The sequence below is a fragment of the Hippocampus zosterae genome, chromosome 8, assembly GCF_025434085.1.
Source record: "Hippocampus zosterae strain Florida chromosome 8, ASM2543408v3, whole genome shotgun sequence".
In the NCBI taxonomy this organism is placed as follows: Eukaryota; Metazoa; Chordata; class Actinopteri; order Syngnathiformes; family Syngnathidae; genus Hippocampus; species Hippocampus zosterae.
Genome location: NC_067458.1, coordinates 18,711,230 through 18,730,524, shown reverse-complemented (window position 1 = coordinate 18,730,524; position 19,295 = coordinate 18,711,230). Strand labels below are relative to the sequence as shown.

At 44.6% G+C, this 19,295-nt stretch overlaps 2 protein-coding genes across 7 annotated transcripts in view; one reads left to right on the top strand and one right to left on the bottom strand.

The window, feature by feature from the left end:
- The first annotated feature begins 212 nt into the window (after window positions 1–212).
- shdb (Src homology 2 domain containing transforming protein D, b) overlaps window positions 213–19,295 on the top strand; it is a 43,521-nt gene continuing 24,438 nt past the window's right edge. For 2 of the 6 annotated variants that reach the window (XM_052074796.1, XM_052074794.1), the window contains exons 1-2: window positions 3,343–3,552; window positions 12,896–12,977. In XM_052074796.1, coding sequence (XP_051930756.1) covers window positions 3,358–3,552; window positions 12,896–12,977 — 277 coding nt within the window. In that variant the 5' untranslated portion in view covers window positions 3,343–3,357. Of the gene's footprint in view, window positions 379–2,082; window positions 2,219–3,342; window positions 3,553–9,858; window positions 12,989–18,049; window positions 18,661–19,295 lie in introns of those variants that run through there. The other 4 variants (XM_052074797.1, XM_052074798.1, XM_052074800.1 and 1 more) reach the window with 4 other exon arrangements.
- ankrd24 (ankyrin repeat domain 24) lies at window positions 582–2,995 on the bottom strand. Its single transcript, XM_052074905.1, has 4 exons — window positions 2,768–2,995; window positions 1,961–2,110; window positions 1,801–1,866; window positions 582–1,556 (listed from the first exon to the last, which is right to left on the bottom strand). Exons 1-4 carry the CDS (start codon window positions 2,858–2,860, stop codon window positions 1,488–1,490), a joined length of 378 nt encoding a protein of 125 aa, XP_051930865.1. The 5' UTR covers window positions 2,861–2,995; the 3' UTR covers window positions 582–1,487.

Genomic DNA, 19,295 nt, shown 5'->3' with positions numbered 1-19,295 from the left:
ACGTATTCATATTTCATCTTTGTATTTTTTTTGGGCAGTCTGTATGCCCTCTGTTGCACGCACAATACACTTGCCTTTTTTTCCTTTCGTCTTTGGGTGTTCTCACATTAAAAAAAACAGTTGAATGTAAAAACTGCATAGAATCACATGTCTGTATCTCGCTCACAGTGACACTGCGACTGAGTCCAGCAATCTTGTAAATATGGTGGCATAAAGGTGAAGCTTTTGGAGAGAACAAATAAAACAAAACAGGAAGTTGAACCAAGCAACAGGAAGTGGCGAGGAGATAACAGGTGAAACCCATGACAGGAAAAAAAAAAAAGGAATGACCGGAAGGCCACATGGCGCAGAGAAATCTCAAGAAAACAACAGATTAAGGTCGGAATGTTTTTCTAACTGAATACTTTTTTGATGCTAGCACCCTGGCTATCTGAGCGAACAAACAACATTTACTTGTCTAACTTGGACCTGCTTAGTGGCCGCTAACCTTCCGCCTAACCGCCTTCCTCAAAAATCTCTCCACGCTTCAAATCGTCATTAACATTCACATGTGCTACAGTGAACTGGAACACCAGTAAATTACTTTTTACAGATTTATTTTGGACCAAAAAGGGAAAATATGCAGTAAAAAAAAGGGAGGTCAATCCCAAAATTGTATCTTCTAAAATGAACAATCACACACTGGCTTTTACCAAAAGGCACAGCACACTTGTATCGTGATACAGTTTTACAGCTCCGATGTGGGCTGAAGCAAATACGATTCTTGTCTATAGGAGCAAACCTTCTTCAAGCGGAACGCGTATTGCTTGTAAAATATTGGCCGCTTTTCCGGCAAGACGCACAAAGGCAAATAAAGCTGCAAATGCTCCTTTTCATGGTGAATCTTGAAAATAACTTAGACTTTTGACATAAATGTGAAAAAAATGGGGGAGACGCAAGTACAATAATGTACCTTCCGCTTTTTCGTGGAAGAGCATCTCATTGTTCTGCCTGTCACTTTATCACTGGCATTGATGAACAAAATGTTTTTTGGATCAAATGAAGTATTTGCATTGTCAAAGTATGAAACCCACAATTCACCCAAAATGGCTGCCTCAAATCAAAATGGTCGACTTAGTGTTACATGTAAGGCATGGGTTCTTGCGACTTTGTGATGTGTCTTGACTCTAATGATGTGAAGCGGAGCTAGTTTTGGGAGGTCAATTATGGGACAAGAATTTTTCCCAGAATACACACGCTTCTTTTTGAGCATGTGATTCATTTGTCAAAAGATTCAGATTCAGAAAACGTTATTTATCCCCATGGGGTAATTAGGAAGAACACAGAATAAGTTTGAATGATGCCCCAGCATTGCTAGTGTCATCCCCCTCGGTTACTTATAGCCCTCAGGTGTGCTTTACATGGTGTGCGATATTTTAGCTCGCCATCTGTCACTAGCAAAGTTGTATGCTTGACCCGACGAGCTCCAACGATGGGCGACGTGGACGTCATTGACCCTGTTGGCTCATTCTGAGGATCTGCAGGAGAAGACGTTGGACCTCTTCGTCCATACGACCCTGTTGGACAGGCGGACTGCGACTTAGTTTTCGATTGGGAATGCTGATGTGTGCGTATTAAGACATCAGATTAGTCAGTGAGTCAGCACTCAGCAAAGACGTTTTGTGTGTGTGTGTGTGTGTGTGTGTGTGACTCCTAATACAACCACCTCAAGGTGTGTTTGTTTTCATTGCGGCGAAGCAGCGTTTGTGTTCGCGTGCGCGCGTGTGACGTATACGTGATTTTGTGTCGCGAGACTCTGACCTGCACAGCCGCCAGTAAATGAGAACGATAAACAGCTACTACTTGTTTGTGCTTTCTTTCCCAATCCTTGAAAAATGAAAAGGACATTTAAAAAAAAACAGTAATTACAAGCATGATGGCGACACATCTTTTTGAGAAATTATTATTATTTGTTCGGTACCTGGAGCTGTTGGCTAAGTACAGCAACCCTGTTCTGTAGCGCCATTTGCTGTCCCGGGTTCCCCTGATGTGTGGACGTGATTCCGAGAGGAGGCGACAGAGATCCAAGCGCCTCCTTTAGCCGGAACACCTCCTTTGAAAGCTCCGTTATCTGCATCAGAAAGAGTTTCCAGTTCATGTTTTTTTTTCAAGGAGCTCGAAGTGGTCACGTTTAATCAAATCCGCACTCGTCCAAGCCTTCGGAATCATAACAGGCCATGTATTATTTTTATTTTGTTGTGTCCTCGCAGTATTTTCACTTCCGTGTACCGTAGTGTTGTCTCCACTTGTGTTTATCTTCTACAGTAGCCTTTCCTGAACCTTGGCGTATATTTTGCGAAAGAAAATGGCCAAAGTACAGCATGCAAAATTATGCTGACGGTAAACTCGCAGGAAGCCACGAGTTAACGGTATTTTGTTAGCTGAATGGCAAAAGGTGGGGATAGTTGATTTGAATCTTCTGCCACCTACAGGAAGACCATTCAATTGTTCTGCCTGTCATGTTACACTACACTGAAAAAAAGTTTTTTGGGCGAATTTACTTCATTTAATTTCCTGAAGTGGTTGGAGGAAATGAAATAATCGAGATCCAGATACATTTTTGACTATCCTGAGTAAATTCACTAAACCATTTTTTAGTGTATATAGAAAAAAATATATAGCCTAAATTTGCAGCACAGGGCTGCAGACTATTTTTTCTACACGGAGTACAGTGGCCCCTAACCTGAAATTTTAGCATAGTAAGTACAAAATTAAGGAGCACACACACCGTAAATTGACTTGCAAAGTAAATCTTCACTCCGATCATTTTCACTGCATCACTGCTAAATGGGAGCTGAAGTTTGACAGCAACAAAAAACATTCAAGAATGAGAATTTTTGAAAAACTGCAAATTTACTCGTCACGATGGCGTAAGTAGCTGTACTTGCACAGTCTGACATTTTAGGAAATGTCGTCATTCAGGGGCAGTCTGAAGCTTTGCAGTGCTGTAAATAATACTTTTCAGACAGGCTAGCACACTAACCACAAGATGGCAGCAAAGCACTATTCAAAACTAAGATCCACAACTCATTTTAACTAACAAAATGCCATCTAATTTCGCTGACCCATGCACAAAAAAAAAAATCAGCAACTGATGGCAGAAATGTTTAAAAAACGCAAACGGGGCAAGTGGTGAGTCGCAAATATGCTGCAAAACACCACAGATTTTCTTTTTCTTGAAGAGGAACAAGAACAATAACAACCCTCTCTGTTCCTCTGGTTGAGTGAATGAACACCACCCCCACCACCTCGCCCCCACCCCCCCAAAAAAATTCAAATATTCCAAATTGGCGTTACTTTTTTTTTTTTTCGCTTGCAATGTCTCACCTTGCGATCCTTCTCCTTGACCAGGCCTTGCGATTGCTGGATGTTAGTGTGGAGTTCCTGGATGTGAGTGGACTTGGCTTGCAGTTCTTGAAGCTGCTGCTGCACAGCGGCCAACTGAGTCTCCGCAACCTGTCGCTCGCTCTTGTGAAAGAGAGCCTCCCGCTGCACTTGGAACACCTTACACAGGTAGGCGACACCCACTGTGTTATTCGAGGAACTGCGTTCCGGTCGTGTTGATGTGACTATTGACTTTATTGACCAAACAGAGCGGTGTCGTGTAAATTTCCATCTTGTGTTTTCTCTTTATTTAACTCTTTCGGGGAGAGTGCTTACTACAGTGGAGAGCTCACAATGTTATTCGGTTATAGGGTGCATGAAAGGGTTAATCATTATTTCTATGTAAAACATGCTTGGAAGAAAGATGGTATTTGCTGGACTGCGCAATTTGTGGAAGCTTCAGCCATCGGGAGTGAAAGTCAGCAGTGTAGTGCTACAATTGAGTAAGTACATCAGTATCCATCGTACGGAGAGGGGTATGAGTAATGCAGAGGCGGAAAAGAGATAAAGGTGGAACCTAACTCTCATTTTTGCCGACACAATAAAGACTAAGTGGACGAAAAGACTGCTTTGTGAGGGTTTGCAGGAAACCAGGCATGCGCTCACAGGTACAAACCTCAGTGCACGTCTTCTCGTGTTTGCGCGTGAGGTCGTTGAGGCGGGCGGCGGCGGCGTTGATCTCGGCCTGCATGGACAGCCGCAGGGCCTCGTGGTCCTCCTTGGAGATAAGACCCTGTTGGGCGGCCTTTTCAGACTTGAGTTGACGCAGCTCTGCCTCCTTGTCACTCAGAGCTTCTTGAGCTGCCGCTGCGCTGTTCTCGCTGGCTTGCAGGGAGCACCGGAGCTCTGCCTTACAGGGTAGAAAGTAAACTTTTGGGTTTATTTTGTTGTTAAGGGTTGCAGAAAACAACTGATGACTGATTTTCATCTTCATGAGGATGTCAGGTGAGCTGGTACCTATCCCAGCGTACTTGGCCACCAACCTTGACTTTCTCGTGCTCCTCCTTCGGCACAGCCTCACGGAAGGTTTCGAGTTGGGCCTCTAGTCTGGCCGTCCGCTCTTCAGAATCTGACCGCAGCGTCTTTTCCCGCTCAAGCTCCTGTAAGGTTCGGGCTAGCTGCTCGGACACGGCGGCCAGCGCATCTTTGTGCTTGGACAGAGGCATCGCATCCTTCAGGTGCAGGGCGTCATGGGCACGGCTCTCTCGCTCGGCGCATAAGCAGTCGAGAGCTTGGGCGGCTTCCTGACGAGCCGCCTCCAGCTCTTCGCGGACTGCGGCCAGCGTTCGTCTGGAGCGTTCTGATTGGACCGACACGTGGTCAGTCGCAGGAATGGCATTCACAGAAATTTCATTCATTCATTCATTCATCTTCCGAGCCGCTTGATCCTCACTAGGGTCGCGGGGGGTGCTGGAGCCTATCCCAGCTGTCTCCGGGCAGTAGGCGGGGGACACCCTGAATCGGTTGCCAGCCAATCGCAGGGCACACAGAAACGAACAACCATTCGCACTCACACTCACACCTAGGGACAATTTAGAGTGTTCAATCAGCCTGCCACGCATGTTTTTGGAATGTGGGAGGAAACCGGAGCACCCGGAGAAAACCCACGCAGGCCCGGGGAGAACATGCAAGCTCCACACAGGGAGGCCGGAGCTGGAATCGAACCCGGTACCTCTGCACTGTGAAGCCGACGTGCTAACCACTGGACTACCGGGCCGCCCTCACAGAAATTTCTATATGATAAATTGAGGGGTTAGACTATAACTTTACAATATAATCTTAAATATTTTAACCCCCCCCCCCCCCCCCCGATAAAAAGACGTTTCTGATTGCAACATCCCCACCTCCCATTCACCAATAGAGAATGTAAACAACATGGCAGATGACTGCATGTCAGACCTGATGTGATCGAGAGCTCCGAGCTCTCCGAGTGCTCTTCCTCTTCATCCTCGTCCTCGCAATTTGTAGGAGGCCTTATCCTCTCCAACTGCAGGAGGGCGTCGTTGAGCCTCCTCGCCACCTCCGCTCTCTCCCTGGCCAGCTGTTCACATTGTAGGCCCAGAGTGACCTGCACCTCCTCCAGATCCGAACGGGGCACACACTTCCTCAGCTCGCCCTCGAGCTCCACGACACGTTGCTGAAGACGGCGAACCTGATCTCCGGTCGGTCCCGCGCCTCCCAACGTGCTCCCTCCCGGTGCCGTGTTCGCCTCCAGTTCGGCCGCTTTTTCGCCAAGTTTCACAGTTTCTGTCCAGTGGTCGTCACCTGCCGACTTTTTCTGGATGAGGGCGGCTTGGAGTTGCTCGACTCGCTCCGTCAGCTGTTTGATTCTGTCAGTGTCATCGGAGGTCTGAGCGATGGCTTTGGCGCGGCTCTGAACGAGCTCCTCCTCCAACTCGCCCACTCTTGCCCTCAGCTGCTGGACCTCGGGGTCTGGAACCTCACTGGCACCTGCTGCTGCAGCAGCTTTATCCCCTTCGCCACATTCCACCGAGAACACCCCAAGCCGCATTTGCTCTTTTAGCTGCTCCAGCTCCGACTTGGAGGAAGCCAGTTGAACCTGCAGGCCATGCAGCTTGTCCTTCAGAGCCTCCGGGCTCTCTGACGATCCAGCCTGAGATATCTCATCACCACTGCGGACCAAAACAAAGATCACTGATCATAAACAAAGCTCAAATGAAATTTAGGATTCACTTTGAATCCATGGCAACGGTTACTTCTGTGGACAGCTTATCATGTTACAGGGTGTGTGAAAGGGTTAATCTAGTCCATTGTATTAAATGTGTAAACTGTTTAAAAAAAAAAAAAAAAACGAAGTGCATGCAGGCACGTTGCTCCATAACTTCCACTAACATCCAGGCAAAAACATAGCTCCTCCCTTGTTTCTCAAATGAGATGCATCCCTTCGACATACACAAATTTCTATTTCTGCATGGCTTTGGAGGCCTCTTTTTTTTGGCAAATAGCTCGGATACCTCTCACAGAAGAAAGCTGAATCGCAATTTGTTCAAGGATGTTGCTGAAACTTGCAGCTTGTCCCCCGACAGGGGTCACCACAGCAAGCCAATATGATTGGTTTGGTTTCGTTCTGAGCCGCCAATGTGTGTGGGATTAGCGAAGTTCCAGGCTTGTCTCATCTTACCATTCCTCCACTTCACCGGACTCCCCACTAAACGTTTGAGCCTGAGAGAAGCGCTCCTGCAGGGCTTCAAATTCCTTCCTAATGGTCTCGTACTGCGCTACGGGGACAAAGTCCGCGCCGGGGCTTTGCATGTCGGTGTCGTCCTTCTCAAACATCTCCAGCATCTGTAAAAAGGTGAACTGAAATGTAGCGTGGCAACGTACTTTTTCACGTTACATAAAGTAAGATTAATACACGTGTATGGCAAAAAAAGGGAAGGAAAAAAGAAGGAAGTCAAAACGCACGTGTCCTAACTGGGGCGTACTGGATGAATATGACATCACAAAATTCATCATGACATAAAAGACACCTTCACATAAAAGAGTCTGAGGTTGTCCACTCCGCAAGCTGAGAAGCATTGGTACCTGAACTTTGAGAATAAGTTCGGCGTTCTGTGAAGTAAGCTCCTCTATCTTTTGGTGTAACGCTTCTGCACTTGCGCGGTCTGCAGGGGAGGGAGACGGGCTGGCTGATTCCGCATCGGTGGAGGTCTCGTCGCGAGCTGCTGCGGCTCTGGAACGCTTGCAGAGCAACTTCTCTGGATGGCGAGTTCAAGAACAAAAAGCTGACAATAACTGGCACACTATGTGGACATATGGAAGTATTGGAACATCTGGTCATAATACTCAACAGTGAACCTCGGCTAATTATTATTTGGGGAAAAAATGCTTATAATTGGTCCCTCACTTGGCTCCACCCCACTAAACAAAAATGTTAGTCTCCAGTTTAGATGTATCACTTCATTATACTTTGGTGACAATAATTGTTCTTTTTCGATTAATCGGTGCTTTGGTGCCATCTTGTGGCATCCTAAAGAATAACAGAAAGAATGCAAAAACTTCCCTTCACATTAAACACATCCACCCATGTTTGGTACTTGATGAAGAGCTATACCATGTCACGCTTTTGCCCAGCTTAGGAATGCAGATTCTAAGATGCTTGGGAATTATAAATGACATACCTGGGAAGTCAAATATTTCCTCCATATCCTCGGAGTCGCTTGCCCCAACGCTATTGACTCCCTTCAGCTCCTCGATCAACTTGTCTCTCTCGGCTTCTGCTTCTTTTAGACGCCGTTTCATTTGAGACAGCTATCATGGTGCGTGCGTACGCGACAAGCATACGATGAGTCACATTGTGTAGCTTATTTGCAATATAAATACATTTTTTTAATTAAATACGCATCAGGATTGCAGTACCTCGTCCAAGGCAGAAAGAGCACTTTGTTGTTGCTGCTCCAAGGCTTTTATCTTTTGGAGGAGACGACCTCGCTCAAGACGTAGTCGGCGAATCTCCTCAAACACCTCCTCGTCTTCCACCTTACGGCAAAATAAAAACTTTGTATTAATTCTTCATGTGACCGTGTGTGAAACTAAATGATTTCAAGACAAACTCATCAGTAACCTGATGTGATTGTTGAGGCTGAGGAGAAGGCGACTGAGCGGGGGGCTCGGGTGACTGAACGGTGGGAGTGGGGCCACGTGGATGAGGGCTGGGTGACAAATCCTGAAAGATCGTGATGGAATGCGTGAAACACACACAAATGATAGAAAAAGAAGCAGAATTTTAGCTGACAGACGTTTCACTGCTGATTCCGATATTGCAGTCTTGAATCCAGTCCGATACTGATAACGATCCAATATGATATGAGCAGGATTAATACCTGCTTTTATTTTTTTGGTTTGAAACAGGGTGTCCTGTGTACTGCCCGAAGATGGCCGGGATAGGCTTCAGCACCCTCCGCGACCCTAATGAGGATTAAGCGGTTCGGAAAATGGATGGATGGATGGATGGACGTTAGACGAGACCAACAAAGAATAATAGTCAGCAACAGTAAGTCTGAGAAAATATGACCCAATATTAGAGATTTGGCATGTAGACCAATATACGGAAAACATAGATTGAATTTTTATTAGGTTTTTTTTTTAAAGATTTTTTTATTCCCCCCAATGCATTTCAGTTGGCGTCTATATACATGCTTTTTTCTTTCTTTTCGCGAACCCGCTCCCTTGTGTGGGTTTAATTGTATACAGTCGTGTTCCTCCGCATATTCACAATTTGCAACTCGTAAATTCACCTATTCATCCATTTTAGGGCAACCTAACCTCATCTATTTGCTGAAAAACTATTCACTACAAAAAAAAGCTATTCGCTGTTTTTGTGCTAAGGCTTATAAGGCTTAGGGTTAGGGTTAGGGGGTTAGGGTTAGGGTTAGGGTTAGGGTTAGGGTTAGGGGTTAGGGTTAGGGGGTTAGGGTTAGGGTTAGGGTTAGGGTTAGGGTATAAAAGTATTGCTTGATCACCAGGCGGCCCGGTAGTCGAGTGGTTAGCACGTCGACTTCACAGGTTCGATTCCAGCTCCGGCCTCCCTGTGTGGAGTTTTCATGTTCTCCCCGTGCTTGCGTGGGTTTTCTCCGGGTCCTCCGGTTTCCTCCCACATTCCCAAAAAAACGTGCATGGCAGACTGATTGAACACTCCAAATTGTCCCTAGGTGTGGGTGTGAGCGTGAATGGTTGTTCGTTTCTGTGTGCCTTGCAATTGGCTGGCAACTGGTTCAGGGTGTCCCTCACCCACTGCCCGAAGATGGCTGGGATAGGCTCCCGCACCCCCCGCGACCCTAGTGAGGATAAAAGCGGTTCGGAAAATGAATGAATGAATGCTTGATTACCATCTAGTGGCATCTGTTGGCAATTACAATTTTTTTGAAGGGGAAACGCAAGAGCGTACTTGCTGTGGCAATTTTTAGTGGTGTGCCTTGAGATTTTTCTCATGGAAATAAAAGGTTGGAAAACACGGCCTGAGAGTACCTGGAGAGGAGAGCGTGGTGGGGGAGGAGCTTTCCTTTTGCGAGGGGTACTACCCCCTTGAACCAATGAGGCCCTTGAGTTGTTCTGGCGGGTCTGCATTGGTGGGGTAAGAAGGAAGGCACTCTAATTAAAATGAAAGGAAATGAAGAAAGTCTTGATACGGTCGGGTCAGATTCAATTACAAATGGGAATGAAAGCGTGACACATATAACGTCGCATTGTAAAACCAGCACAATATGACGATCGGCCTGTGAGGAACGGGGTAGCCGTGCGACATTACCTCCTCGCCTGTGCCTTCTGACAGTACGGATGCAGAAGGAGAGGGAACAATTCCTTACATTAAGATACATGTCATTATATGCACGAGTACATGTTGATACATTTTCGATCACCTACGGAAAAGACTGTGACACTAGTACCGTACCAGGAGGTGCTCCGTTTTGCAACATGTGCACGATGTGCTGGCTGTCAGAGTTGTAGTCCTCCGCCTTGTTTCCGAGACCGTCGACCAGCTGCGTGTTGGCCCCTCCCCTCAGTAGAACGGCCACTGTTTCAGCACTCTCGCTCTCGCAGGCCAGCATCAAGGCAGTCCTGATTGAAGACACAAACGGATCACAATTCAACATGCGTATTATTTGGAGTAACTAAATGATGTATGGGGGGGGGGGGTATTATGACCCACTTTTTCGTGGCGACTTTTACTCAGGTGTGACTTGTATATGAAAATTAGAGCTCAAAATCCCCGTTCTGCAATTGTGGAACGTTATTGGTCCCGTATATTCACGATGTGATACGTATCAGTCATCATTTCATATTTTGCGTCTTCATACTGTTTTATTCATGAATTTTTGAAGATAGTTCTGAGGCACGGCGGTCGACTGGTTAGCACGTCGGCCTCACAGTGCAGAGGTGTAGGGTTTAATTCCTTCTTGTGTGGAGTTTGCACGTTCTCCCAAACTGACCCCTTAACATCGGGCCACCATTAACGTCGAAGTAGTATCCTTGTTGTGGCAGATGCTGCATGGTAAACTAGCGAGCTAGCTGGAGACACGGTCCCTGAGTTTACTCCCGTGACAGGCGGCAGCAAACTAATGACATCGTGTAGATCTACTTTCTTTTCTTCTTTGATTGAAACAAAAATAATTCTCCCCCGCAAATGCAACTTATATACTCTGCAATGACATTTTTTTTTCTTCTTCATGAAGCACTTTTTGACTGGTGCGATTTTTATTCCCAGGCAAGTTATCGTCCAAAAAAATGCGGGAATAATTTTCTGACCAACTGAGTGAAATTAGATAATTTCCTGCAGCGCAATCGATGAGCTCTCATGGCACACCAATGTGCCTAGGAGGGAATCATTGCATTACAAATGATCAATTTCTATGTTATAAAATTATAAACACTACAGTGTCTCAGACATGGAGATCCCGATCACGCCCGCTGAATTTTCACAACTCTTGTTTCAATGCCAGCGTCATACTGAGCGGAGATTTCCCAGCGAACAGGTTGAGACCGAATCAACATGTTTGCTCCGTCCAACATCAAAGATGTTGATCCCTGCCAGAGGCCTTGAACTACCACGCTTGAAATCGTATCCAAATGCCGCAGACTCTCCGAATGAATCCTTCCTCTGTTGCAACCAGCACAACCCCACCGCTGCGATAATGGCCCCATAGAGGTCTGCGGCTCTCGCCTTGCTCCATCTGTCCGGAATTTAGCAGCTGCTGCGACCGGACTGACAGACACGCAACTTCCAGACGGCCTCCTTCGGCTGAGGCTGCAGCACAGATGAAGAGTTGTGTACCTCCCCTGGTTGTCCTGAATGTTTGCGTTGGCACCTCGGCCCAGCAGAAAGACACACAGCTCCGCTTGACTCATCTGCGCTGCCAGAATGAGGGCGGTGGATCCATCCTGAACAGCGTGGGTGGGGGGCAAAAACAAAAATGAACATATTACCGGAGCATTAATGCAACGATTATACCAACTCATCATTTTTGAACCTACCCCATCCTGCACATCAAGATCGGCTTTGAAGTCCCACAGGATCTCAGTGCAGGATACGTAGCCACTGACCGCTGTAAACAAAACTGTCACATCAACGTTCACATGCCTTATACTTTTCAATGAAGTGGCATTATGATCAATTTCATCCCCACCCGCCACAATGTAAAGTACACCTGCATAAATTATGGAGCAAATACTCCCTAGATTGACGGCAGTGTTACCCAAATTTTATTGAGCCCTGGACATATTTTTAAATATTTCATTAGGAAAATATAGGCAGATTTTGTATAACTCCAAAGATTAGGAAACAAATGCTATGCATCCAGCTGTCATGATGGAGACATGGATTCATTGAAGACCATATAGAGTACCGTATTTTCCGCGCTATAAGGCGCAACTAAAAGGATTCAATTTTCCCAAAAGGTGCGCCCTATAATCCGATGTGCCTTATATTTGGTGTTACGGTCTCTTTATATTCCCCATTGAGTTGTTTCCGTTAGTATTCTGATGCCATCTCATGTTGATTATTAGGAGGAACCAATTGTAATCTAAAAGGGTCCTGCCTGACACGAATTGACGTGCATTTGCCAACACAGACTCAAACAACAACATTGTGAGCTTCGTGCAGCCATTATGAAACGAAGATCACACCAAAGGCATTGTTAACGAGTGACTAAACAATGGAAGAAGGAGACAAGCAAGACTTCGAAGGATTTTTAGCCCCTTGAGGATGTGAGCCCATGAGGTTTGAGCGCCTTTTTGTTGAATCCATTGTCTTCATATCTTTTGTCTTTCATTTATTGTTTTGTAATGCCATTTGTATTTGTATGTTTCATGTCCGTGTTTGTGACCAGTTGTGTTACAGCTGCAGCGGTTGTGAAGGCTTTATATACTGGTAAATAAAGCTGTATTGTATTGTATTCCCTTCAGCGTAGCACCATCTAGTGGATGCATTGCACAACCGCAGCCACGATTGTAGCCTCTATTCTATGCACCTTATAATGCAGTGCACCCTCCCTATGAAAACAGTTTTAAAGCATGCCATTCATTGAAGGTGCGCCTTATAATACGGAGCGCCTTATCATGTATAAAATATTGTCTGACTGATTACAGTCACCAAAATATGCACTTGACTTTGGTCAAAGTGTGTAACGGTTCCTGTTACTGTACCCGCATGATGGAGGGGTGTCCTTCCAATGGCATCTGCGCAATCCACTTCCAGTCTTTCCTGTTATCAACAGGATAGGACAAAACTTGTGACATTTGATGATGCAGGGAACATGTATGTTGTCAACTTCATTTACCTGCAAAAGTCTCTTTAAGCATTCGGTCCGTCCGTTTTTGGCTGCGAGGTGAAGGGCGCCAAAGCCTAGCAATTAAAATCAGCAAACAACATGTGATATGGTGGCCTTGATGGATAATGTTTTGTTTTTTGGTCTGTGTTGTGCAATACCACACCGGCACCATCTGTGACATTGAGGTCTGCTCCGTGAGCAATGATGACCTCCAGACAGTCGACATGCCCACGAGATACACATTGATGGAAGCTGCCGGAAAGACACGTGAGTTATTTGTACGTATTCACGTATTCTGTGGATAACGTTGATTAGATTTGTTTGTAGCTCACGTTTTATGACATGTAATTAAGCGTGGCACATTAAATAGCGATCACTGGGGTGAATTTGTGTCGGGGGGTCTCTAACTGACGATCCTGTTGTTTCGGCTTTGTTGAGTGATTCCTTTTATCTCCCTGACCTGTTTATTGCAAAATCGGCAGGGATGACCACCGAGTGCCATACTACAAGGTGAGTCAATCTCATCTTTTTTTGTAGATTTGTAATGGCACGCATGGCAAATGCTTTACCTGAGCAATATTACAATTTTGAGTGAGTTGATTTTTGTGAAAAATTGCTCAAAATGGGTTCTTCCACTCTTGGCTTGCTGTTCAGCAGTTTTGTGCCATCTTTGAATTGGAATTTTTCTGCATGAGAGCCCTTTGCGTGGGGAATACAAAAATAACAGTATATGATTATTTTGGGAATATTTCAACTCTTTGTTGTTGAAGACTGGATCCATTGATATAAGAGCATGATATTACTGTAGTAAGATACTGTGATAAATGTTGGTTGAATACAAAAAAAAAACACACATGCATGTATTTTGTCCCTCTCAGCTTCTCAGCAATCTCGTCCTCGTTGGCATTTTGGCTTATCGCCGTTAAAGTAACAGGCAGTCCAATGACCCACTTACGCCGACTTGCCCTCAGCATCCAACTTGGTGGGGCAGAGACCCTTTTTAAGTATGAGGGCGGACACTTTGTCTGCTTCGTTTTGCTCCGCAGCCTGGAGGAGCCTCTCGTCACTCTTGCTCCAGTCCTGACTCTTGTGGGATCCGGGTAAAAAAAAAGAGGAAAAAAATTATATAAACATGGCATGACACAGCAGTGGAAAAATAAAAGCACGGTTAAGCAAAGTTATACTCGAGTTTCATTACTGTGAAATGATACATACGGGAAGTGGGAGCAGGCTGAGACAATGACAAAAAGGATTCATCAGGCTAACGACAAGCTGCAAAGGAACAATGCAGCTAGCACACATAAAACTGTTCTGAACAATAACCTGATAGCTGATGACTACACATCCGAGCTTCTAATACAATCTAAGCTTTCTCCTTTGTATCAGCTTCTCTCTTTTTTTCGGCCAGCCTTTTAAGAGTTGTACCCAGCGGTTGCTCCATCGTGTGGCTGTGTGCCCTTGTCATTCCATATCAGGACTCAGCAAATAAGAGCAGCTGTGCGCTGCGAGTCTGTCTGCTCAGTCGCTGGGATGCGAGAGACACGGGCTTTCACTTTCAGGCTGTACGTTGTACAGTAGAGATCTGAGGGAAACTATATGTAGTTTTAAAACATGAGATCACATTGTTTAATGTTTGGATCTGGCCCACCATGTCATTTTGTGTGGCCCACAAGAGCAAATCAAGCAAGTCAACCTTTCCACGATGCTTGCTAAAGTCAGAACCAACATTTGAAATTGTCATATGTAATCCATCATAAAATAGAGATCTTGCAAGCATGATCTCATTACGTACTTATTACATTAATGTAAACAATGGCTGAACAAACCATTATTTTTGACTCCTGATTTCAAAACTAGTTATCCGCCAATCGTTGTGCACTGGATATGTAATATGCGGAGGTGATTAAACATTTATACGGTTTCACAAAATTCAGTCATCAAGGCCCTCCCAGGGAAATCGTAACTACAATGTGGCCCGCAACAAAAATGAGTTTGACACCCCTCTCGAGAGACACCAGGGTCGTGCAATGTAACTGGTGCGTGTGTGTGTGTGTGTGTGTGTGTTTATGTGTGCGCGCGCGTGTGTGTGTGTGTGCGCGCGTGTGCGCGTGCGTGAATAATTGAATGCTACCTGAGCTCTTTTGGCCATTGAGCCTCTGCTCAAGAGACAGCCCCGTTGCTGTGGTAATACTGAACCCAGATAACCACCTCCCCTCGCATTTAAACACACTCCCCAGGACACATAAACGATTATTTAAGATCCTAAACATTACGAAATAGAACAATTAAAATAAAAAAAGACATAAGGCACTCAGTATTCAGACCTTGCACTTACCTCATTCTTTTTAAACTTTGCCTTCAGACTCTTCATGTTGCTCTACTTTTATACAAAAAAATGCACCAAAACAATGTTAATTTTATGTAACAAGTATACATATTAAAAATCAGAAGAAACAAAACCTAAGCAACCTGTTAAGGTACGTACAGGTGAGTGAGTGTCCCTCCACGATTGTGGCTCTCCGACTCACAGGTATCACCAGGCAGACACAGCAGTAGCTCCACCCAAATCATCGAATAAACCAATCAGCACACACAAAAACCTTGTTGGGAAAAAAGCACCGAACTTTAAACACTGCTCAGCTTCTTCGGTAGCCATTTCAAACACCAAATAGTGAGTACAGTATATGAATTTACATTTTGTTGTTGTGAAAAGTTTGCCAAAACAATGGCTACACTGATGGGGCTAAATTGGTAAGTAAACAAACAATAGGCTCGGAAAGCCCTTTAGTTGAACGCAGGCTATTTTTTGTAAAATATAGGGGAATACCTCGGCAATGCGCATCCCTTACCACAAGGGGGCAGTAGGCACAAGTAAAACAATCCCTTTACTATTCCAACGGATTACAAAAAGAATAATACTGTATCATGTCATTCATCGAGGCAGTAAAATATTGCTATTTGCATGGAAAAGCAACACCCAAAAGTGTGATGTTGAGAGAAAACATCCCAAACCTAATTTATTCCTTCATAATGAAGAAGCCGTGTTAATTTCCCTGAAATATTCCACGGTGCCTTGTGGTCTCTGTGTGATTCCATGAAATTGCTGGCGCCCAAGCGATACTGTTTATTTTTGCTGAAAAGATTCCTTTTTTTCCCACCGTTCTCTGTGATTATCTCTCACTTTATGAGATTTTTTTTCTCCAAATCTCCAATTTTCCTTTCTCCACATGTTCCCTTTGCATCATTATTTTCCAACAACTCACTCCAGAGAGTTCTAAAGGTCTCTGGCCGAATTGTATAACTTACTCAAATGCATTATGGCAGTGACGATCGTAATGCAGGTGAAATGGGGAATGAAGAACCATGGAATGTTATTACATTGCAAGATGATGGGACATAAAAGCGTCATGTGAGAAATAATGGTAGGTAAGCCCAGTCATGGGCTGGATTCTGACATTCTGTTTTCCAATTTGTATGGTAGCATAAGGCAACACGGCAGTCTTATGGTTAGCAAGTCAGCTTCTGGGTGTGATGTACTGAGGATAAAGTTCCCATTCCAAACAAACTCAGCATTTTGATGGACTGTCATTTTTGGCAAATCTTGTCATATTGCAACTTGAAGTCAACCGGTGGCATGAAGGGATTTTGTTCGACCTTGGAGGCTTTGCTCGAATGAATCCCAAATAACAAGATTTATTTGTCATCTTATTTTCATTACAGCATGAAGAGGCCTCTCTTTAAAGAGGCCATTCAGCCTCTGGGGATTAACTGCGTTTTCCTTTTGGTTAGTAATGCATAAATGATTGCGTCTTTTGAGTCACAACTGATTTAAAGCGAATAGCAGAGACCCACAAAATACTGGATTAACCATCATAAGCCCCCAGTGGCTTCAGATTTTCTTCCAAATGGTCTGGCTCATAACCGGAGCCAGGAAACCCTTAAACACTGTGAGCAAATGGAGTAAGATTTGAGGGGTCTGATGTTGATGATTATCTTGTGTGGCGGAGAGTGTATGTGCATTAGGATTCCAGTACAATGACCTCATCCTCTTTCCCGCCTACAAGAGAAAGCGAGCTCACGAGTGTCATAAAGAAAAAGGGCATTTAGAAATCTTAATGGCTGCAGCACGTCCAATCTGCCCTGGTGGAAAATGGAAAAGAACACGTCTGTGAGAGGACATTCAATATGTTGTCCAATCAGAATATGCAGGCCTTATCCCTTTCTGACCACATATTGTATATGACCACTCAATGTTTGTGCTGCTGATTAAAGCTCAACCTCACAGCCCTGCTTGCTCAAAACCGACGGCAGATTGCTTCAAAAGCTTTCTCAAGGCTCTTTTACAGAGCCTAACAAAAGAACGTAACAAAAGATGTGGAATTTATCCGCCTTTGCCTTTTACACAGAAGAGGGATATTGTTGTGTATTTACATTTCAACATGGCATCTTCCAATCAGATAATTACAGTAGATGCGCAACATTGTCAATGCCAGTGTCCGGTGTGACGTATGTTGGGGAGCAACAATTGCTTGGGGAAGGTTGAGAAACACAATCCCTGAAAATGAAGCACAGACTGAGACCGTGACAAAGCGGTGACACCAGTGTGCTTCCAGGGCCGGGCGATTGATTGAAATCCAAACGTTATTTTGATGTTGCCTTCTCGTGAACTTAAAAAACATTGTAATGGAAGAAAATGTATTAATGTGCCGGTTGTAAATTCCCGACATTGTGAAAAAGTATCCTCAAAGCACCATGCTACTTACGTAGCAAGCTTGACGTAAATGTGATTCTGCTCTTCACGAGCTGCTGACCCCCTAGTTGGAGTTTACTGTTAAACTGAACACACAACAAAAACAAGTACACGCATTGTATATTTCGATAACAGGCACGCTTCGTTTAAAAACAAAACATTGCCAGTGATAATGCGAAAGTCAATAAAAATCCCCATTGACATGCTAACGGTATTAGCATCGTCTACCGAGAGGGTTTATCCTTCAGTAGCGAATATTCACACACAAACATTTATTTAACATTAGTACTAATATATTTTCTTGTTTTTTTTCCAAGTCACATTGAAAAAGTTTTCAAGGATTCAAGGGATTTTCATTATCCTACCAAACGTGTATGCTCGAAACGGCTGGGATACAATCAATCAAATAAGATCTGCCTTTACACCTACGACAATGCTTAAAAGTGCTGTCTCGTATTTTTATAGTACTGGAAAGTACTCATGGCGCTTTAGTTTTTTGTTGTTGCCCAATTTGCAATGTTATCCCGAATCAACCAGCTGTACTATTTTTTAGCTCATGAATTCCGTTTTGTTAGATGGTGCATGTGGTCTGCTCAAACAAATGCTTTGCGCGTTGGCCATCAAAGATGAGTCGGATTTGAATCGGCAGCCAGTTTTGTATGAGGCGAGGGGAGAAAAAGACCTCCAGTGATGTCATGGGGATAAATAATGCACATGCACGCAGCGTTTTCGTGCGAGCTGATTTCCCCTCTGTTTACGCCACCTCGTGTTTGTCTTCCCCTCTGCGTGATATATTTTTTTTAGAGCAAACTCTCCATGTTTGCAGATATTTAAATGAATGAACGCTCCAGTGCGCGTGGAAGGAGACGCAGATAATAGGACCAAGTGAAGCGCCTCCCCTTTAAACGCAGTGACTTTCTCTCTGCTTTTCTTTATCTGCGAGCTCCACGCACTCGCTCGCACTCATTTGGACCTTTGCCTTCGCCTCTCGTAGGAGTCGTCGCTGGATTTGTGCCCCACTTTCCCCGTTCCACCCGGATTATTGTTTTGAGGGAAATACGTTTGTTTTGTTTGTTTGTTTTTTTAACCTCTTTTGAATCAGAACGCGTGGAAGTTGTTTCGTGGGCGGACACGACGGGAGGCGGAATGAAGCGTGCAAAGTGGTTGAGGGGCTGAACAAACATAAAGGCACGTTGGCTGGTGAGTCCACGCGCTTTTGCTTTTGGCAAGCCAACGTTTGTGTCACCGAAAGTTGAAACTCCAAACCGCTTACTTTTAGCCTGCCTCTAATCGATTTGTCTTACTTTTTATTGTGTATGTTAAATCGCTCCATGTACATCACTTTGTATGCAGCGATGGCTGTTTGAAAGTGCTCTATAAATACTGTTGACTTGACTTGACAAACTCGCACTTGTTAGTTTAACTTTGCAATCCATGCAACTCGGTTCTCTGTGCTACTTTTGCGTTTTAATGCCGTTTTCTGGAGCTCCTGTGTTAAGCATGTAAATACTGCAACTTTGATCGCAAGCCCTCGGGCAAAGTTCACCTGGCAGATGGTGTTGCCTAAAACAAAAGGAGTGTCTCTGCCCAGCTGGTCTAGTTTAGCCCGGTGTCCTTTTGACAGCATGGAAGGCCACATTACGGTTGGAGTCTGCAGTATTTCTTTTTTAAAGCATTTATTTGTCATTTGTGTGTGCCGTGGCTTCAGTAATTCAAAGTATTTACAGTGATTAATTAACGCGTGGGGAAACCTTTGACCCGAGGTATGTGCTTGTAAGCTGCACGTATTTTGCAGTGGTTGACTTGACACGCTTATTCCAAGTACTACATCAGAA